Source organism: Delphinapterus leucas, chromosome 12, assembly GCF_059928025.1.
Source record: "Delphinapterus leucas isolate spDelLeu-1000000601 "Yukka" chromosome 12, BTC_Dleu_Yukka2, whole genome shotgun sequence".
Taxonomy (NCBI): Eukaryota; Metazoa; Chordata; class Mammalia; order Artiodactyla; family Monodontidae; genus Delphinapterus; species Delphinapterus leucas.
This window is the reverse complement of record NC_143140.1, coordinates 87,089,398-87,112,556: the sequence shown is the minus strand read 5'-3', so window position 1 is coordinate 87,112,556 and position 23,159 is coordinate 87,089,398. Positions and strand designations below refer to the sequence as shown.

The 23,159-nt window shown below is 42.4% G+C and overlaps 1 protein-coding gene across 4 annotated transcripts in view; it reads right to left on the bottom strand.

Moving 5' to 3' along the window:
* The window catches only part of SNX9 (sorting nexin 9), a 92,170-nt gene extending 69,730 nt beyond the window's left edge, over positions 1 to 22,440 (bottom strand). For all 4 annotated transcript variants that reach the window (XM_089922187.1, XM_022560207.2, XM_089922185.1 and 1 more), the window contains exon 1: positions 22,266 to 22,440. In XM_089922187.1, coding sequence (XP_089778313.1) covers positions 22,266 to 22,277 — 12 coding nt within the window. In that variant the 5' untranslated portion in view covers positions 22,278 to 22,440. The remainder of the gene's footprint in view (positions 1 to 22,265) is intronic.
* Between the last annotated feature and the right edge of the window lie 719 nt (positions 22,441 to 23,159).

Genomic DNA, 23,159 nt, shown 5'->3' with positions numbered 1-23,159 from the left:
ATCCCGACCATCCACGTTGCTGTAATTGGCATTCTTTCTTTTTCATGGCTGAGTAGTATTCCATTGTGTGTATGTACCACATCTTCTTTATCCATTCAAAAGAAAGTTAAATGTTAAGAAGCGCTGTCCGCATTCACTGTGTCGACCTCATCTGCTACTCACTCTTCACCCCACGGTAGCTGAGCTTCGCCCGCGTTACCCTGCTGGAACGGCTCTGTCGAGGCCACTAGCAACCCTCCTGTGGGGGCCAACCCAGTGGACCTACGCGGCCCTCAGCTCACTCCACCTCCTGGCTGCAAAGGACACCGCCATCCACTTCTTGAAACACTCTTCCCTTTGTTTCGCCACACGTGACCTCTTCTGGTTTTCTGCCTTCTCTCCTTTCTCAGGCTTCTTTTTGGAGACAGGCAACCCTATAAAAGTTTATGTTCCCCAGGATCCTGTGCTCTTCTTACTGGACACACTCTTCCTGCATAATATTCACCCTGACAACTTCCACTTGCCATCTTTACACTGATGAATCCCAGACCTGTACATACCTTCCCTCTTTCTTCACCTGATCAAATCCTATTCATGTTTCATGCCCCTTAATTCACTTAGATTTCACTTGTGGGAAACATTCTGTGACCTCTGACATGTGCCGTGGATCTCTCCTACAGCCTGCCTTTGGGCCTACGTCGTACTTCCCCATCATTGTATTTACACGGTGTTATTTTTGCTTGTTTACCTGTGGTGCATTCTCTACTAAACTGTAAGTTCCTTCTCTATCGTGTTCAGCACAGTGCCTGACACAGCAATCACTCAAATGCATATTTGTTAAATGAATGAATTATTAATCCATTTACCACATAGTATGGTATCTACTACCTACTAGGTGTCTGATGTTCAAGTTAATGAATTCATTGCCATTTCCAAATAAATTTCATCTCACTATTTCAGTTTTGAGATTATAGAAATCATAGTTTTCTTGGGATGAAAAACTTCATTTAGTCTAGGCTTACCGCCCCAGCTAAAGAACCAAAAACCATTTAACAGACAATCATACATCTCTTAATTTTATAAACTAAACTCTGTTTTGTAAAATGCCAATGCTTATCCTGAACGTTTCTTAATTATACTTTTCTTAAATCTCTACCATGACTTTGGGGAAGAATTTCCCTCCAGCCTCCTAGGTTTTTCTGCCTAAAGCCATCAGAGGCCATGTTTAGAGTCTGCACTCTCCTGGGATGCTCTGTGGTCGCTAAAGCCGATGGCCGGAACCCAGGCCGAAGCTAGGGGGCAGGTACGCATTCATTTTGTCAACAGATACGTAACAGGCAGTTACTACCACCGGGCTCCGTCCTAGGTGGACACAGTGGTGAAAAGCCTAAAGGCGCCTACCTTCCCTCAGAAGTGTTTGTTTTAGGAGGAGGAGACAGCCACTCAACACACAAGGTAACTTGCAGGTGGTGGCAGGTGCTGGTAAAGAGCTTAGTCAGGTGATGTGATAGAGTAACGGGCTGGCGGAGGTTACTTTAAATGAGGTTGCTGGGGAGGGTCACCTTGAGGAGGCGTCATGTGACCTGAGACCTATGAATGAGGGTGCCAGCTGGTGAAGAACAGGGACCGCAGGAGGACGCAAGGCCAGGTACGATGGGAGGAGCAGCAAGTGCAAAGGCCCCGAGGAAGCACCATGCAAAGCCAAGGGTAAAAATACAAATCAGAGGTCAAATAATACAAAGGTACATTTACAAAGAGTTTTAAAAATTAACACTTTGTTTTTAGCAGGGCTTCTCTGCTGTGTCTATGTAAATAAACTAGCATTCAGGAGAAAAAAAAGTATACAATTTATATAACCTATGAATAAAATATACTGAAAAAGAGTTATAGGAATTAAGCACTACTAAAACCAGAGCAGAAGCCGTGTAGTATTATGTAGGCTTCCCTCCTTCTCCCTGGGCCCTTGGTACAAATGACTAATCTATCAGCACAGTCTGTACAGGGCCTCAGTCCCTCCCAGCAATGTCCTCCTAGCAGCTTCTGCTTGCCATCTCTGTCCTAAAAGTTCAATGATCAAAATGGATAAAATTTTAAAAAAATCTTTTAAGTTAGAAAACTCCTGAAGACTGTATGCCTCGTGGTCCTTCTTTTATAAGTGTGATACATTTTCCTGGTTTCAAAAAGATTAAAAGTATAATTCATTAAGAAAAGTCTTTTCTTAATGACTTTTCTTAATGACTCAGAGTCTCCGTCCTAACCATGTATTATTGGATAAGACAGAAGACACTGGATACTTATTTTCTAGTTCTAGGTCTCACCTTTCACACATGAAAAATGACAGGATAACCTGCAAGTCCCTTTGGGCCTATTTAAAGAATTTAAATTAACTATCTTAATCTATTTAAAGGACACTACTATACTTAAGTGAAATGTACATATCTTTAAAATTAAACTCCTCAAAATGATGTTTCCTCTTAAAGTCATCTACATAAACACACATACAACTGGGTTACAGGAGGAACATGGGTGTCTGCTTTTAACTGACACTTGGATGAAGGCCATTACTCTTAACTATGATTTATTTTCATCAGTGGTTCCTCTTCAGGGCAACTTCTCTTCTAAATTCATACAGCTAATATACAACTCACCACAGAACTACAGCTGGTTTTCATCGGATCACAAGTGTAAAGTTAAAGATACAGTAAAGTGAGACTGCCAAGGAGAATTAAGTTAGGGAGATACAATGTAATTTGAAGAGCTGACAGTGTTTATCACACCAAAAAACGGAAGAATGAATCATACTTAGTCAAATGAAGAGATTTAGACTAAGCAGCGACCAAGAGATGGGAAAAATGCAGAACGAGGGAGTCATCACATGCGAAAATGGAGAAGCCAGAAACCTTCTAACCAGACACCTTCTATGACACAGGAAATGTACCTCCAACCAGGTTTTTGCTAGCATCCTCTTTTCTCTTTCTAGGTGGTCCTTCCTGCAACCTAAAAAACACTACAAAAAGAGAAAACCAGGCAGATGAGAAAGGTGAGGTGGGACTGTTTCGAGGCAGGAGGTACTTCACATATGTCCTTCCTTAATTTTCAAAGCAACCCTCAATGGTGGTATCACTCAGTTCTGCAGGAGAAACAGCAGCTCATACCAATTACATACATCAAGTAACCTGTCTTGAGGTAGAATGCCCGACAAATGGGAGAACTGGAGTTTTAACCCAGCACTCTGCCCTGCGCCTTCTGTGATGTCAGTTACCCTGGAGCAGGTCGGATCCGCCCCTTAACTGATCTTCCCGCCACAGTCTTTCCTCTCAGCCTGTCAATCCTGCCCACCGCTGCCAGAGGCTCTCTCGATAAAACTGGCATCACATCACGTACCAAAAAGTCCCAATGATTTCCTGTTCCCTAGGATCAAGTTCAGATCCATTTCCCTGGCGTTCACCATCCTCCATAATCTAACTCCAACCCTGTCTCCCACTCTGCAACACCAAACCCGTGCCAGTCAACTCTCTTCTCTCACCCAGTAAGACGCCGCTGGAATCAGCACGGTGGAATGCTCGCAACATTCACGCCCTCCGCTTCCCTCTTCACTGGGGGGTTAAAAAAACCCCTTTTGGGCTTCCCTGGTGGCGCAATGGTTGAGAGTCTGCCTGCCGATGCAGGGGACACGGGTTCGTGCCCCAGTCCGGGAAGATCCCACATGCCGCAGAGCGGCTGGGCCCGTGAGCCACGGCCACTGAGCCTGCGCGTCCAGAGCCTGTGCTCCGCAGCGGGAGAGGCCACAACAGTGAGAGGCCTGCGTACTGCAAAAAAACCCAAAAAAACCCTTTCGTTCAGGTTTTCATCCCTCCCTCTTGTGAGTCAGGTAAGGTAACCCTATGTCTAGCTCTAGGGACTGATCTAGGCCTGATTAGCTGAAGCCAGTGTTTCTCCACAGTGGTGCAGTTAGCACTGGGGCAAGGGGAGGACAATTCTTCACATTGGGACTATCCTGCAAGTCATAAAAAGTTTAATATCCCTGCAAGGGATAAGACAGGCTCTGGCATAATTACAGATGAGGAACCATAGCCCGGAATGGTTAATTTGCTTACGGTCACAGAGCCAGAAAATAGCAGAGCTGGGACTGCAACCCAGGACTGTCCTTTCCAGTACACCCTGCAGGCTCCCAGCTCTTACTCAAAAAATCATCTACTGAATATCCATTACCAATCACTCCATGAGGATATGAAAACAAGCAAGGAAGAGGCACTGCCCTCAAAGGCTAGTCAGAAAGAGCAACAGTTACAACAGCAGCAGTGTGATAAAGAGGACGCACAGGTAGAACAGAAGCACAGCGGGCAGAGAACTCAGCTGTGGGCAGAGAAGGAGGTGTCGGCAGGGAGGCACAGATCCGAGAAAGCCAGGGAGAGGGTATTCTGAGCCTTAAATGATTCGGCCAGTATCTTTTATTTTCCCATTGAGTATGTACACTTGTTTTTTAAAATACTAAAACCACGAGGGCCTCAAGAATAGAAGCTACATTTGTCTTTACTTCTTTTACATCCCCTGTGGTAAACCTAGTTACTTTAGTTTCAAATTATAATAAGCACTGAACATCGGCTAAATTGAAATGCAGAGAAAGATCACGTCCCATTACCACCAGCAGAATATACTGGTTCCGAAGGATTAAGTCTTCCCTACTTCTAGGGTAGAAGGAAAGATTAACAAAGAAACTGTAACTTGTAGGTTCTCCATTCTTGTAAGATCCTCTAAATTTAAAGAGTTATGATATTATTTTCTTTTGTAAAATAGAAACTTCAGTAAACTACATTTTGTTATTTTTTAGATAATTGTCTAATATCCATATTCACTGAAAGTATTACAAAAGTACTTCTGATAATTGTTTAAATCGTGATATGGCACTAGGATACTGATTTACTAAAGGCAGCTGACCAAGTTAAAATAGTAAGGAACAAATACTGAATTCATCACCCACCATCAGTTCTCCTCAAAGCCAGATGGGTCCATGAGAACCATACTCTAACCTAAGCAATCCCAGGTAACCAGCCACAAATATCAACAATCTGACTTATTAATAGGAGAGTATCATGCAGCCTGTATTCCCATGCGTCAGGTTTACTGACACGCTCTGTGCTCTGTATAAAACATGTGGCAATGCTGAATGCACTCTTGCACTGAGCAGGCTACTCCCTAATATACAGGGGCAGTTCTGATCCCACCAGTTGCAGCTGTACTTAACTGTTGTAGCTAAGCAACTGAATTATTACATAAGCCGATGAAACAAGAGTGTGAGAAAAGAGTAATTATTTCTAAGAAAACTAAATTGAATGTTTTGAGGAGCCTTGATAAAAAAATAAGTTGCTAAAAAGCTTACTGTCAAAGTAGGCGCAGCTGAGACAACAGTTGAGACAAATGGGAAGCAACAAGTTTTTTAAATCTAAGATTTTGTATTCACAGTACTTTGAAATTGTTTTTAAATTGTTTAAACTCTTTAAAAGAAATGGAAACCACAGACAACGCATTACAGTATACAAGATGGATCACTCTGAACTAGGTACATACTCAAAGAAAAGACCTTGGCTTCCTATCAAAGGATTGATAAATAAATGTATATTTACATATTTTAAGTTAAAATAAGATGGTTAGTATTTCCTTTTCAATCTTCATTTTCATCAACTTTTTAACCAACTACAGGTACCACCTGGAGGCTAAAGGCCAGGTATGTCCTTCTCACCTCTGATAAATGCGTACGTAACCCCATTCTTCTCAGCACTAGTTCTAAGCGTCCTCCAATTGCCCACACCAACCACACTGCACAGACAGGCTTCAGAAGGGCCTTGTCTGCTGAGGATTTTGGTTAAGTGTGTAGTTGGCAAGAGGAAAGCAACACACACACATACCCTAAAACCTTTAGGTACGTTAGCTGTATGGCAAAATTCGTCTTAAATCAACACTGGCAGATTCATACAAATGCCAATTATTAACAGTTTTAAATATCATCAACTAAGCATCTAACTAAACTAGATGGCACTGTCTTTACCTTAAGGCATATGAAGCCACATAAATACAGCGAACTATTAATTTATGAAAATGTTTACACTGCATACCATCAGACTGGATATTTCAAGATATTAAAGATTTATTCTGAATTTTTAAGTAGGATAACAGGAATTGTTATGTATTGATATTTTAAAAATCTTGTTTTTGGAGATATATACTGAAATGTTTATCATGAAACAATATGTCTGGAAGGGGAAAATGGGGGAGGAAGGTTAGAGGAAACAAAATTGGCCAGGAGCTGGTAACTGCTGAGGCTGGTGATGGGTACATAGGGGGTTTACTGTACTATTCTTCTTTTGTCTATGTTTGGAATTTTTATAAATAAAAGTTAAAATAAAAAATATTGAATTATGCCAAGCTATCCAGATACTATCTTTAAACCTCCCAGACATGGAGTTTTTAAGCCCAAATAATATGAAATTTCATTAATATATTTCATACCAAAAAAAATCACAAAAAACAGAAACACTTAATGGAACCAGGAAAAGAATAAAGATTCACTGAATCTCGAAATCCTAGGCCAGGACGATGCCGTTTCTTCTAAGCCCATGAGAACATTCTGACCCAATTCTCAGTGTGCCAGTTGCTTTCTTACACTACTGTTCTCAAAATTGCTGAGGCTTCACAAAGTTTACATAAGAAACTGCTTTAGCAAGCAGTGATTCCAGTTAGAAAAGGAATGAAGGGCTTCCCTGGTGGCGCAGTGGTTGAGAGTCCACCTGCAGATGCAGGGGACACAGGCTCATGCCCTGGTCCGGGAAGATCCCACATGCCGCGGAGCGGCTGGGCCCGTGAGCCATGGCCGCTGAGCCTGCGCGTCAGGAGCCTGTGCTCCACAACGGGAGAGGCCACAACAGTGAGAGGCCCGCGTACCTCAAAAAAAAAAAAAAAAAAAAGAAAAGAAAAGGAATGAAGTTGGCTGTAATTGGTTATGAATATTTTTATACCTGCTTAAAATCTGCCAGTCTGGAGCTATTTTACTTAGTCTCTGGGTGAACACCGGTCAAGTCAACAGGATGGTGAAAGCCAAACCAACTGCTTTATAGCCCAAAGGGGCAAATGGTCTGATAGGTATATGTATTTAATTTCAGTATAACCAGGAGACAAGATAGAATTGAAAATTCAGTATGTTAGAGATGCTTTAAATTTTATTTAAAAATTATTTTCAAACGACTGGATTGGGATATTCATATATATTTATATATACATATATAAAAGGATAATCTACTGATCCTTTTGTGCACTGATTGGCTTAAGTGGAGCACAGGATTTTCCTAGCATGATTTTAATTAGATAAAAATCAATTAAGTTTCGAGAAGGGATCAAGTAAGACTTCAGTCCAATGTAAAAGTGAATAGAGCATTAACTCCCTACAGTTAGCTTTGGCTTAATAAAGGTAAGCTCAACTCAAAAAAAAGAAAAGAAAAGAAATGAAAGGAAGGAAGGAAGGAAGCGAGAGAGAAAGGAAAGAAAAAAGTCAGCTGCTCTTGGTGTGCTGGAAACCCTCCAGTGGTCTCACATCTCGGAGTAAATGCCAAAGCCCTCCTCATCAGGCACACTCTGTGAGTGTGGACCTGAGGGTCCTCGCCACTCCCACAGCTCAGCTGGCCTCCATGACCTCACTGACCTCCAGGCACACTCCCTGAGGGCAATGCTCTTTCCTCAGAGGTGCAACTTACCAACCTTCCCTCAGGTCTGGACTTGAGGGTCACCTTCTCAGAGGCCTCCTCGGCCACCCCATCTAACACTGTGTGTGTGAGCACATGCGCGCACACACACACATGCACGCGCGCACACACATGTGCACGCACCCCTTAGCAAGGTCTCTTCTCCCAGCTGTATTTTTCTCCTTATTTTATTTTTCTCCTTATTGACCTTGTTTACTGCCATCTCCTCCACTAGAATGCAAGGTCCACGAGAGCAGGGATTTTTGTCTGAGTGCAGGGATTTAAAATTATTTTCTTTAATGCTGTATTCCTAATGGTCCAACAGTTTCTGGCCCATGATAGGGGCTCAACGATTTACTGAAGGTAACAAAACAACACAATGATCTACCACATGAGAATCCAATGAGATGTATTATCTGTGACCTCAGAAAACAGATCTGCTAAACACATGTAGTGGTTTTATAACACAGACTTTCCAGCAATGCTAAGGTGCTTTTTAATCTCATTCTTTTGTCTACGCCTCTAACATTCTGCCTTGTTTTTATCTTGTTTTCATGTATGAAAGGTAATTTGCCAGAAAAAACAAGGCACACTGAGGCAATGGCAGAAAAGAATCAAACTCAAATTGCTGGACACCCATATTTGGAAAAGTAGGTTAACGAAGTTTGGGATAAGTAAGAAGCAGATAGAAAGTTCATCACCTCCGCAAGAGTAACTTGAAATTAGAGAAACTTGTTACAACTCCGCGAACACAGTTAAGGTAGACCTTAGATCTTGGGGTCTAACAGATCCCAGTTTATAGTTTATTTTTATAATAATACGAATAACACCATCCAACCATAGCTACTATCCCCTGTTGTAAAGTCAGACACTTGGTAAGCCCTTTACATAAATTTTTACTTACTCCTTGAGATAATCTGGTAGAGATACTATTTTTGAAATGTTATTTTTTCATCTTTAGGGTTTTTTTTCCCCTTTTCTCCCACCTCCCCAACCCGAACCAGCGGTGCCCACTGTGTCCACTGTCCCAGGAGAGGTTATGACATGAGAGAACACTGTAAAGGGTTCCTGGCTATGAGTTCCAAAGGCCCTGAGAATGGAGAGAACTCTGGGCTCCAGACAGAAAGCATTGGTGAGAAATACTGCAATGGGGAGACACAGTGTGGCCTCTATTTCTCCCACCACCTCCTCCACTCTCAAAGCCTGGACCAGAGGACCTGAGCTGGGGGAAAAGACAGTGGGGAAGTGCAGAGCGGAGGCCAGAGGCAATGGCGAGACCTGGAGAGAGCCCTCAGCCCGGTGCCAGAACCCCGGTGAAACAACATCGACAGCAGGGGATACAGCTTGTACTGCATTAGGATGGAAAGTGTCTGGGCTTTGCAGCTTTGTGTCCCACTAGAGCAGGACAACAGCAAAATGGCTCCGGTTCCCTCAGGCACAGCAAGGGAGTGGGACAGAACTCCCCACCTGAGGGTGCAGGAGAGGCGGCTGCAGGGCAAGACACGACCCTCTGCCCAAGGCATTATGTAAGGATCCCCACCCTCAAGTTATACCTAACCCTGGGCACGAGGAGGAGGCGGTGAGCTACAGGTTATAGCTGACTTTCCCAGTAGGATAAGGACATAATTCGTTGTAAATTGTTACAGAAAAATGAAATTCTGTTCTTTTGCCCTACCTGGATTGTGCAATGGAACTCACACCTGAGTTCCTATTATTACTTGTATTTTACAGATGAGGAAAACGAAGCATTAAGTAACGTTCCAAAGTGATATAGTTGGATTTGATTGGGATTTGAACCCAGACTCCCATTCTCTGTGCTATTCCACCACTACTGCACTGAAATACATAAACTTAATAATCACATAGAACTAATTTTTTCATTCATTGCATCTCTAATAGAAGACATGAGAAAATTTCTTTTCCAAATGTAAAATTCAAGGCAAATCAAACAGCAATAACGGAAATGTAATAGCTTTTATGTAATAGCTAACTTCAATCACAGAATGCCAACAACCTCAAGATCAATTCATAACATACATACATATGTCGCCCCACAAACAACAGTAAACATATAAAAGTACAATTTATTGAGAAATACTTAATGCCAAAGAGGTACTATGAAGTCATTAGCATTTTGAAATGTATCTGTATTTTATTACTAACAAAATCTACATATATTTTAAGAACAGTATTGCAAATGTGAGGAAGATAAACAGTCTGTAACAATGTTTGCTCATTTAGATTGAAAGATCCCCTGAAAACTCACCAGCTGGGAATCTCTAATCTAGAATAAACTCTAGGTGTTGCAAGCCAGGCACATGAAACACTCCAAATGCTTTAACTGAACTGCTAACGGGGAAATCGAAAGGAGCAGATCCATTTTAACCATTCACAGATGCTGTATCCAAGGCCACAGGGATTTAGAAGGAGCCACGTCATAGAAACATTACCTACATGGCACGTGTTGTTCACTGGTTCCCAAAAGTGGCTTAGTGTCTAGTCCCAGAAAAAATGTTAGATCACAGCTAGGCATACTGGAAATGTATGCCTTCTCTGAAATGTACTTTCTGTCCTGCAAGGGCAGTCACTATGATAAGGAACTGTTTGAATGACCTCAAACTAAATGTGCCCTCACTTATGTAATACTACTCCCTCATCTCAAGCAGAGAAATGATCTTCTACACTATGACTGACGTATGTCAGAGTAATTCACTAGTTTTTATTTTTACATAAGTTTTTCAAACTGTGGCCTCTTTACTGACATAAACTCAGTTTTACTCTTAAGTTTCCAATGACAGTAAATGCAGCAAAACAGACGAAAGGGTCTCATTTCCAACCCTAGATTCTGTGCCATCACTGGACATCACATGTACTTCTACCACAGCAACGAGAACTCTGAATTGAAGAGATTCAAGTGCCTGTTTCCCCCATTAGACTACAAATTCTTTCAGAGTAGAAAAATGCATGCTCTGTTCACTTACAGTATTTATAAGTTCTGGAGAGAGACTGTTGAATGAAAAAACATGCTTTTGATTTTTGGTAGCATACTTAACATTTCCCATAAATAACCCTTGATATTTATGTATAATAATATTCTGATGTTAACGACAGAATGTGAAAATCAAATGTATTCCTTCCATAACAGTGTATGCCATTTATAGACCAACAAAAAGACTCTGAATGGTATAAATGCCAAGAAGGATTTCAAACTATTTTTCTGCACTGTTCATATACAGACATACATTAATTCTTATTGATAGTGCATAGGCAAGTTGCATGAATACAGGCTATTTTCTAAAGCACACCCCTGCCTTCATACATGAGTCCTAGATCAACTTAATTATTCAAAGGTAGGTTCTTCTAGTTTAGGGACTATATTCATTGTTTTCTCTAGCTTTGAAAACGTCTGTCATTTTACTTCTTTGAGGCATCTAAGTGGGCAAACAGGAAAGTTTAATCTGGTGAAATTTAAATTCATCGAAATTAAGTATAGGTGCATACCACACAAGTAAGATAAAAAACTGGATTTACACAAATATTATAGATTATCTAAGTTACAAAATAATTAAAAAACAGGATTCTTTTACATAATAACCTTCCCTAGTGAATTAAAATTGTTCTCAATGGGCTTCCCTGGTGGCGCAGTGGTTGAGAATCTGCCTGTTAATGCAGGGGACACAGGTTCGAGCCCTGGTCTGGGAGGATCCCACATGTCGCGGAGCAACTAGGCCCGTGAGCCACAACTACTGAGCCTGCGCGTCTGGAGCCTGTGCTCCGCAACAAGAGAGGCCGCGATAGTGAGAGGACCGCGCACCGCAATGAAGAGTGGCCCCCGCTTACCACAACTAGAGAAAGCCCTCGCACAGAAACTAAGACCCAACACAGCAAAAATAAATTAATTAATTAACAAACTCCTACCCCCAATAGCTTCTTAAAAAAAAGAAATTGTTCTCATTATACAACCACTTTAGGAACATGTGATACAAAGCACGTTAAGTCTGGACTGATTACTCTGAACTATAATGATATTCAAAATTGTAGGGCATGTTTTCTGGCTAACCAAAAAGCAACAGGAAAAGTAATAACGAGTCACAGTCACCTCACCGCCGTAATAATCAGGCTCTACTAGATTAAGCCATTTTGCACGTAACACAAATAACCAATCAATGCAACACTGAAAACCACAAGCTGATGAGAAGCTTAACGGTTTTTGAGAATACCAGCTTTTAAAATTTTCGGCATCACTTGAACTCAGTTAGAATACTTTAAGCAAGAACGAAGTATTCACTGCACACAGTGTGTTAGAGCCCACCCATTTTATAGTCCACAGATTCCAGAGAAGAACCTAGGACCGAACCCAGGTTCTTACTTTCTTTTTCAGTCTTCTGCAACATTGGTTCTCCAAGTGTGGTCCCTAGACCAGCAGCCTCAGCATCACCTTGAAACTGGCAGAAATGCATGTTCCGGGCCCACCTCCTGAACTGGAAACTCAGAAATCGCACAGCAATTGTGATTTAACGAGCTCTCCAGGCGGGGGACTGTGATGCAGCTGGGGTACCTCAGCTCTACCATTAATGCCTGAACTCAGGAAACACGATCACCACTCATAAAATAGTGATGCACTTTAGTAAGAGTCCAATTTCTCTCTTAGATGGAAGCTTATTACCATTGCCATCATCTTCTTTATAGCAGAGATTCCTAACGAGTCAGAGAAGAGGGGAGTTTGGGGGAAAATATTTAGTACTCAAATTTTAGAGAACCATCTATCACTTGTTAAATACAAACTACAGGAAAAGCATGAGATGTTTTTACTTATCAAAAAGGGGAATGGGTTTTAAAAAACTATAAATATAGTAGTAAAGACTAGAACCAGAAGTAGCTTTAAATATTAGAATTTTAAAAAACAATCTCCATACTTTTTGGTATCATCATGGCTTTAAATGATTAAGATGGATCAATCTGATGTAACTACAGATCTCAGTAGTCTAAAGCCTATTGATTTCCTAGTTTTGGTTATAAGAAATTGAATATACTTACTGGTAATGGCAATCACGAGACAAAGTAAGCCTGACACATCAACAAAAAAGCTGTAAAATCTTAAATTCAACTCCTGACTTTAAAATCTTATGAAGGTGGGGAAAGTACAAGAGTGATGAAACTGCTGCTGACTCACGAAGGAGTCCTCTGAGCTCCCGAGGGAACGAGTGCAGAGAGGCAGGTAAAACATAAATGTATTTAAAAGAGCAATTTTCAAGAACTCCACGTTCAGTGCTGGTTATTCAGTAAGTTTTTAGGTATTTTTAAAAGTTTAAGAAGCATACTTTTTCTCCTTTGGAAGAAGAAAATATGGTGCTGAGGGAAGAAAAATAAATTTTAAGTTTCTTTTTGTAATACTGAATGCATTAGCATTTTTCTATTAAAGTGCCACTTACTATGTATAAGCATTAATTAAAACCTTTTTCTCATCTTAGCATAGTTCAAAGGAAATTAACAGAAGATGGATAAATTTAGGAGTCTGCTTGAGAGGCCTGGCTAATGACAATAATTTTTTTTTTTTGCGGTACGCGGGCCTCTCACTGTTGTGGCCTCTCCCGTTGTGGAGCACAGGCTCCGGATGCGCAGGCTCAGCGACCATGGTTCACGGGCCCAGCCGCTCCGCGGCACGTGGGATCTTCCCGGACCGGGGCACGAACCCGTGTCCCCTGCATTGGCAGGCGGACTCTCAACCACTGCGCCACCAGGGAAGTCCAATAAGTTTTTAAGTTTTAAAAAAAATTAACTTGTTTTCTTCCTTATTACAAAAGCAATAAATATTCGTTACTCAAAATCTTGAGAATACAAAACAGCCTTAAAGATGAAAAAGAAGTTCCTAAGTGTGAGATAGACAACTACTATTAACACACAAATTTACATTTTTAAGTCCTCTTCTGTGAATTTGCATTAGATATACATTAAAAATGGCATTTAACTGGTACATTTTAAATAGCTCATTAATTTTTGAATGTCTACTCTCTTCGGCAAGGATCCAAATCTTAGCCTTACATCCAGCGTAAGAGAAGTACATAGGAACCGCTAAAACTGTCTGCCAAACTGATTATCTGGGATCCTACAAGACAAAGTCTGGACTTGCAGACTGTTAAGATGTACTATTTAAGTATTTTTTAAATGACTGATGCGATCAGATAAGGGTTAAAATTCACTCAACGAATTAAAGAAAAAAATATACATTTCAAGACTCAGCTCCTTGGAAAGCCTTGCTGGCTTGAGAAGCTGCAGCAGGAGGCCCCTGCGCCCTGCAGCAGGCCTACCCTCCGCTAGAACAATAGAGCTTCAGGGTAAGGACAGGCCTTTCAGACTGACACCCCATCGTGGAGCAGAAGACCCGGCACTGAGCTCATTCGATACTCAAATGAAGCAGTCAGTGAATGATGATGGGTAACGGTTCCCAGAACAAAGTCCATTTTTCGCCTAGTTAACTAATGTCTAAAGTCACATGTCCCTTTGACTTATATGTCCCCCGTGACACAAACGGGTGACTTCTGAATCCTGCCTCTGCAGGTAATACTACTTACTCTATGACTCAGTTTTCAGATACTAAAAATAGCTTAGAAAAATTGAGTCATACTGAATAACATCCTCAAGCACTGTCTTTACAACACCTAAAAATGAATAAGATGGGCTAAATCGATCATGTGTTTCTGATAATCAAAGGGGGAGCAAAAATAAAAATACCAATTGGAAACTGAAATGCCCAGCCGGTTATTTTGATGGCTTAAGGTTTGGTTTCAACTAAAATGCTTAACAACTTTGCTTTTCCACCTTTTTCCCTCCAAAAAACAGATTAACACTTTGTGTGCAGATATTCCATTCCTTCACTTTACAGTCTGTTATAAAGATGCTCTGACTGGGATTTTGTTCCAGCACGCATGGTAGGCTGATACCATGAACCACCACCAGACTGAAACACTGAAGTGCTGAATAAAATATTAAAAGCAAAGACACACCCAAGCACACAAACACCTTTTAACACACACTGCTGAGTCAGCACAAAAGGAAAGGATCTAGAGAGGTCAGAGGATATGAGAGCAGAAACCCTGGAAGGAAAATGTTCTCAGACAGGATTCCACCCCAGGAGTCTCCTCTATGCCCCGGAGAGCCTGAGTTTGGGTCCTGCTCTGCAGGCTGCCCTGGGGAAGGCGGGAGGTGACAGACGAACACTCCCGTATTAAGCTCGAAGCTGGACCCCAAAAGGACCTCAACATAAGGAAAAAGAACCCATTGTACAGAAGGGAACAGCAAGGAAACCTGTCTCATCTTTGACCCAGAGTAGGGGAATAAGGGAGATTTCCCCTGAGATCCGAGGTCCATATTTATGCTATAGAGTATGGCTGGAAAAACATTAAGCCAGGAATCAAAGTTACAGTGATCCCAAGGATGTAGTGTCCCCAAGAGACTGGCATAAGCAAGGACAAATTCTCTGTGGACGAATATAACTCAGTTTAGGGATCAAAACCCTTAGATGAAGTTCCAAGGAAAATGAGCAACTCACAGAAGAAAATAAAATCACAGAACGCACAAGAAAACAAGGCACCATGAGTGAGAATGAGTGGAGACAACTGCTGAACTAGACCTCAGACATTAGAACTAACAGACACAAACAATCAATGTTTAATATGCTTAAAAGAAGCTTAAAGATATGAGCAATTAGAGAAGATAAAGAATGATCAAGCAGATTTGAAACAAAAGCAAATAACAATTTCTAAAAATAGAATATAATTGAAAATTAAATGGATCAAAGAACAGATTAGGCCCAACTAAAGAAAGAATAGTAAACTGAAGGTAGGAGTCAAAGAAATTATCTAGAATGCAGCACAAAGAAAACACGGCAGTTGAAAGTTAGGAAGTTAGATGTCTGTTGGACCTTTTCATGCTAATTAGGGTTCCAGAAAGACAGAACAGGGAAGAGGCAATATTCGTGAAATACAATCACTGGGAATTTTCTACAACTGCACTCCCCACTATGATAGCCAGTAGCCACGTGTGACTATTTAAACTAAAATGAAAAGCACAGTTCCTCAGTCACACTAACAACACTGCAAGTTTTCCTTAGCCATGCGTGGCAGGTGGCTGCCACACGGGACTGCACAGATGTAGGATTATTTCCATTATCACAGGAAGTTTATTTTACGGAACTGCACTGGTGCAGAAGTACTGAAACATCCATCCTAAGATCCAAGCTGCCCATAAATCCCAGGCTATATAAATAAAATCCACACATGAACACACTAAGGTGAAACTGTAAGATACTAAAGACGTGGGGAAGGTCTTAAAAACAGGCAGAGGGAAGTATCAGACTATTCAGGAACAATATTAGATGGCTGACTTCTGAGCAGTAACCCTGAAAGATGGTAGGAAACAGGGGAAATAACAGAACTCCATACCTAGAAAACTATCTTTCAAGCACAGGGCAAAACACATTTTCACACATAAGAGATTTACCAACAAAAAACTCTCCTTAATGGAAATTCCAAAGAATTCATTTCAGGCAAAAGAAAAATTATCCCGGAAAGAACTGAAATGTAAAAAGGAATAGGAAGCAAAGATATGGTAAAAGTTGATTAAATCTAAGTAAACATTAACTGTATAAAAAACAAAAATAATGTCTAATTTGTGGTAGAGAAGACAGAATGAAAATCCTGGGCAAGTAACTGTGTTGGGAGAGATGACTGGAGCCGAGCTTCTTAAAGTCCCTGTAATCCAGGAGGAGGGTAATGATAGTGAGGACTTTTGGACTTTAACGTACAAATAGTAACATATACGCTTACGACAACCAGTTGAAAAAAGTGACATGCAGGCACACCTCCTTTTATTTGCTTTGCATTATTGCACTTTGCAGACATTGCAGTGTTTACACACTGAAGGTCTGTGGCAACCCTGAGCAGAGCAAGTCCACTGACACACCATTTTTCCAACAGTACCTGCTCACTTCGTGTCTCTGTCACTTTTTGGTAATTCTCCCAATACTACAAACTTTTTCGTTATTATTATATGTGTTACGGTGACCAGCGAACTTTGGTGTTACTACTGTGACTCTTAACATTTTTAGCAATAAAGTACTATTTAATCAAGGTATATACATTGTTTTATAGACATAATGCTATTGCACACTTAACAGACTACCATATAGTGTAAACACCACTTTCAAACGCACTGGGGGGCAAAAAGTCCGTGCGATTTGTTTTACTGCAGTAGTCTGGAACCAACCCACATCTCCGAGGTATGCCTGTAAGGAACTAAACCTTCTAAAAAGTTGAGGGGCGGGAATCCTCAGTGAATCTATAAGATGGTAGTCAGAAATCCAAACACATCAATAAACACAAATAAAGCAAACAAAACCCTCTAGCCACAAAGACTGCCAAACAAGACGAAAAGGTAAAATTCAGTTACAGGCTTTTATATACCAGGAAAATATTTACCAAAAGAAAGCTAGTGAAACCACATTAACTTTTAGACAAAACCGTCTTTAAGAAAAAATGCACTATAAAGAGGGTCATTTCATAATGATAAAAAGTTCAGTTCACCTAGAAGATAATACTAATCCTAACCTTAGAGAGATTTTTAAAATTCACCATTTTAACATCTCTGTCAAGTAGACCAAAAGACATTAAGATACAACAGATCAAGTAGAATTAGTAAGGATACAGATGGGAACAGCATAGTTAATAAGTTTATATGGACATATACAGAAAATATATGTACATTGATCAGGGAATATATATATTCTTTTTATGCACAGGTGGAACATTTATAAAAACTGACTATATACTGGGTACAAAGTTAGCCTCAACAAATTTTCAGGTATGGTTATTAGTAACAATCAGACTCCCTGATCATGATGAAATTAAGTTTGAAATCATTAACAAAAAGATAAATAGAAAAACCCTATACTTTTGGAAATTAAACACATTTCTAACAATTCATGGGTTAAAGATAACTCTTTTTATTTTATTTATTTATTTAAAATTTATTTATTTATTTTTGGCTGTGTTGGGTCTTCGTTTCTGTGAGAGGGCTTTCTCTACTTGTGGCAAGCAGGGGCCACTCTTCATCGCAGTGCGCGGGCCTCTCACTGTTGTGGCCTCTCGTTGCGGAGCACAGGCTCCAGACGCACAGGCTCAGTAGTTGTGGCTCACGGGCCCAGTTGCTCCGCAGCATGTGGGATCTTCCCAGACCAGGGCTTGAACCCGTGTCCCCTGCATTGGCAGGCAGATTCTCAACCACTGCGCCACCAGGGAAGCCCAAAGATAACTCTTTTTAAAATCTCAGAAGCATGAAGTTTTTTCCAATTACTTTAAAACATAACCAATTTCTCAAGTAATAATTAGTAAAACTGATTTATTTAAAAAACACTGCCAGTAACTGAGCTGTAGATGTCTATTTTCCATTGTGCATGCACACTTTTAAAATTTTTTTACTAAAATGCACAATTAAAAGAAACAAGCTTACATGTGGAGCTAAATAGTTTTAACAGCCACCTATCTCAATGGAAAATCTTTTTGCTTTTTCAAACTGGAGAGGGAGGAATAGGGACAAGAAAATTCAACATTCATTCATGGAATAACAGTTTATCAAGAGCCTGGTCTGTGCCTGTCACAGAAGATACACAGAGGAGCAAACACACAGTCCATCCTTCTGGGGCTGACAGCACCCTAAAGGAGACAGCCACTGGGCAGAGAAACACATGTAAAACGGCAGTCTGCACGTATGATGTGACCCTGTAACAGGGGTCGGGGAGATCAGAAAGCTTTCTGTAGGAAGTAATGCTTTGAGCTGAGACATAATGTGTAAAAGAAGGTATGTAGGGGAAAAGGCCAGAGAACAGCATTCCAGAAAAGAGGAACAGCATATGCAAAGTTACAAAGTTTTTGGTGGGCAATCAGAGTAAAAAACTAATTTTCAGATGGTCAACACAGAAGCAGGGTATAGTAGAAAACTTCGCAAAATTTTTATGCTTTCTCATCTACTCCTTCTTTAATAAGAAATCGGCTGACGTTCCTACTGTCATAGAATTTTTCTGTGACTACAGAAATACTGTCTAGATATTCTATTTATGAAGACACTTAAAAATATTACTGTTATGCTAAACTGAATGTTACCATTTTCCATACTGTTAAAAAAAACTATCAAAAACAACTTAATCTTTAAGACGCTTTAGAAAGATATTTCTACTCTTTTCTTCAATAAACCTCTTCAAAAAAGAGGTTTTTGCTCAGGAAAGACTACAAAGTATGCTTTCTAAACTCTTCTCGCTAATGTATATCATGGAACACTCCTGAGCAATTCACTCTTTTCCTACCGCTAATTTCAACATTCCACACTCACTTCATTCAACCAGACAAGCACCATAACACAAATATACAACTTTAGATATTGGAGATGGAAAGAAAAGTTAAAAAAAAAAAAAAAAAGCATCAGGGACTCCTAGAATCTGGTTCTAATGATTACTCCTAAAAGTGACTACCTAAGCACAAAAGGATTTAAATTAGTTACGAAAGGTTAACGGTGACACGGAAATTACAGCTAAATTATATAGCTATGGATTAACTTCATTAACTAGTTCCTTCATGTCCCTTTTGCTATATCTAGCCCCCCCAAAAAAGAATTCCTTTCCCAAGACTTAATAAATAAATAAGTAATTTATTCCTAAGTGCACCATATGACTGTGTAAAAATATAACCTGTAGTTCCTATTAGAAGTCAAAGCTACACACTCATATTAGCCTTTTGTTGTATTTACTAAATGAGACAAGACTGGGACTCAAAGCGAATTCAGCATTCTCCTGAGTAATGATTAGAAACAAAGAACAGATAATTTCTTTAAAATGTGCAGTTACTGATTAACTTTCTTTGGCAGTGAAGAACTACCTAATTCATTTTTCTTCTAAAAGATAATTTCTTTCTACTGTGAATATACCAGTGCAGTTTTTTAAAAAGGATGATAGTTCAAAGATAACTGCATCTTCAAGAAAATATGTAAGAGCAATATATAAAAAAATTATATCTGAAGAGAACTGAAGGTATTTTCTGGTTAACTCAAAGGGAAACCCAACACTACCTAAAATATCCAGATATTGTATTTATTTCTTATCACTTAATGCTTGTAGCAGGAGCCTGAGTGCCATATGAGTCTTCAATTTAAAAAAAAGTTAGATGGTATTACTTACTATATGTATATTCTCTCTTACTAAAAAGTACCTACCCGATTAAATTAAAGAAAAAACCCCAAACTACTCAGATGTTGGTAAGGGCAGGGATGGGAAGTGGGGGGTGTGTGTGTAACAAAATAAGGACAAATTTACTCTCTGGGAACAATTAAAAAATGAGACTTTGGTTTGATGTAAGAATCATCAGGAAGTAGGAAAACCAGAGAACTGAGAAGGTTCCTATATAAGTGCTTCTCTGCTCTTCCTTTTTTTTAAACCAGAAGTGGTTTGGCACAGTGTAAATATGGAAAGGAGTACCGTGTGGAATAGTGATTATAAAGGTGAAAGAAACCAAGACTCAGAATTACTGGAATTTGCCTTCGGAGGAGTAGACAATAAAGTAGGAAGTGCGGTCTTCCCTGGTGGCGCAGTGGTTGAGAGTCCGCCTGCCGATTCAGGGGACACGGGTTCGTGCCCCGGTCCGGGAAGATCCCACATGCCGCGGAGCGGCTTGGCCCGTGAGCCATGGCTGCTGATCCTGCGCGTCCGGAGCCTGTGCTCCGCAACGGGAGAGGCCACAACAGTGAGAGGCCCGCGTACCGCAAAAAAAAAAAAAAAAAAAAGTAGGAAGTGCTTACACATGCTTTAAGGCTTGTGCTTAGTGAGGACAGATGCAATTCAAGTTTAGTACAAGAACTATTCTCCTTTCTAATTTTATAGAAAAACTAAGTTCAGGTTTAAGTATCAGATAAAATTTTCATTACATATACCAGCACTAGTTGCTAAGCTGGGTCCCACTTAAAGGACAGTCTATCTAACATGCATCAGTAGATCACGGTGCAAAATACCAAAACACTGACCACCTCTGAATAGGTATCGACCACAAACAGCTTTTAAGGTTGCAAGATGAGTATAAAATAGGATGTGTAACTGGTAATTTCTGGAATGTTTGGCAACAAACCTCAAAATCAAATTTCCTTAGAAATCCCTGACTTAAGTTTTGTTTTTAAAAATATCAACACAAAATGATATACGTTAAAAAGGTAGCAAGTTCTATCACACCTAATAAAACCAAGGAAGAGCGTAGCCAATAACGTATTAACAAGAAGGTAATTATTTCAGTAACAGCAGGCAACAGGTTCCCTTAAGAATCTCCACTTAAAAAAAAATAAACACTACACCTAGGCAGATACAGAACAAAATTCCACGGACTGAAATATCAATCTGATCTTTCAAAGGGATTTGAAATTTATCAGCTTTCAAAGTTCTCTCTCTACCAAAAACAAAAACCCAACAACAATCTAAGGTTTTCACCAACCCAAGAGAAGCCTCGAGGTTTCAAAAGTAAATATGGTAGAGGGTGCTGATGTTTATAAAGGGGACACTACTAAAACTATTTGCAAAAATCAATCAAATAAAAAAGTCAACTCAAACCCCATCACTGGCTCGTGGAGGGGAGCGTGGCTTTCCCATTACTAGGTGACATCTAGAACTAAAGAAAACGACCGAGCCCAGGGAGCGGGAGATGGAGGCTCCTGCAGACTCAGGTAGCAACGGGTGACCGCTAATTCCACCGACAATACCGTAAAATAAGCAAATCTGCACTCCTGGCCAATTACCAAGCGCGAGTCAAAGTTCCACCACGTAATTCGGGCCTGGCCCTTTTTTTAAGCAGACACGTAATTGAAAGCAGAGTCATTTCCCTCTTTGCATTTTATTCATGCTGGAAATAACATTCAAACCAAAAAGGTAGCAAAACAAAAGAAAAAAAACAGGAAAACTGAGGGAAGTGGAGGAGCGGGGCGTTCCACTGTCGTTTTCCCTCCCCGGGAACCCTCGTTCACCGGCCTGGATTTTAAAGTCTCAGTCCTCCCCGGCGGGGGTCGGGCCCCCGAAAGCGGCCCGTGGAGCCGGGGTCCCACCCTCTGCGGAAGGAGGGGACGCTGCTCCCGCGGCGGCCGGACGCGCGGGGAGGTGAGGAGTGGACTCCACTCGGGAAAGAGTCGGGGCTCCCAGCTGTCAGGCGGCTCCTCGGAGCAGGCGCCGGCCTGCGGGAACTTCTCTCTCTCCCGGCGGCCGCGGCCCACGCTCAGGCGCAAACTTTGCAGACGGAGCCGTAAGCGGCCGGGGTCCCGCCCCGACACCCTCCCGCGCCGCCAGCCGAGGCCCCGGGCGCCCGAGCCCCGGCCACCCGCCCGCTCCGCGTAACCCGAGCCCTGCGGGGGCCGGGTGGGCCCCGGCGCGACCTCTCGGCCTCCCCGGCGGCGCCGCCGCCCGTGCCCCCGGGCCCGACCCTCCCGCGCCGCTGCTGGGCCGAGCGGCCGGCCGGGCCTGGGCCGCGCGCCCCTCACCTTGGTGGCCATGGCGGGCGGATCCCTGGCCCGGGACGGCCGGCTCCTCTCCCGCGCCGCGTCTGTCGGCCCGAGTCGGCCGGACGAGGGCGAAGGCAGCGGCGGCTACAGCTGGGCCCCGGCGCGGCGGCGGCGGCGGCTCCGCCTCGGCCCCGAGTCTCGGCTCTGGGCGACTCCAGCCGCCGCCCGCTCCTCCAGTTCCTGAAACTCCCCGGCTGCGCGGCCCCCGCCCCCGCCGGCCGAGCCTCCCATTTACCGCGGCGTGCGCGGCGCGGCCGGCGGAAGCGCGCCCGGTGCCCTCGGCCGGCCCGGCCTCCTCTCCCACTTTCCGCCCCCGCCCGGAGCCTCCGCCCCGGGCAGCGCCTCCGGGCGCCCTTTGTTCCAGCGCTCCGGGCCGCGTCCGCGAGTCGCGGCCTGGGCCGGCCCCCGGCCGCTCCCCGCCTGGCCGCCCGTGGGGACGGTGAAGGGGACTGGGGACACGCTTTGAGGGAACGCCTGCTCGGGGAGCCGAGTCCCGACCGCCTCCGGCCGTCCACCGCGGCTGAAGTTTCGTGCGAGATGCACGGGGGTGCGACCAGAGCTCTGCGTCCCCCGGCGGGCACGAGTCACCGACGGGATCTTTGTCCCGCGTCGGGATGGCTGTGGGGCCGGTCGAGCTCTGGGCTGAGTGAAGTGAGTGTTCAATAAACAGCCGGCACGGAGTGGAGCAATGGCTTCCTAGTCCGACTGGCCCTCCGAGGAGGATCTGCCTCCAGCCTGCAGTTGACCGCGGGCTGTGGTCCCGGCTGGGGCTTCTGAGCCGGACACTTGGGAATTTCGTTCTGAGGCGCCCCATTAACCTCCTTATGGGCTGTTGATAAATTTAAAAACGTCTCAGGGCCCCAGAGGTTTGGG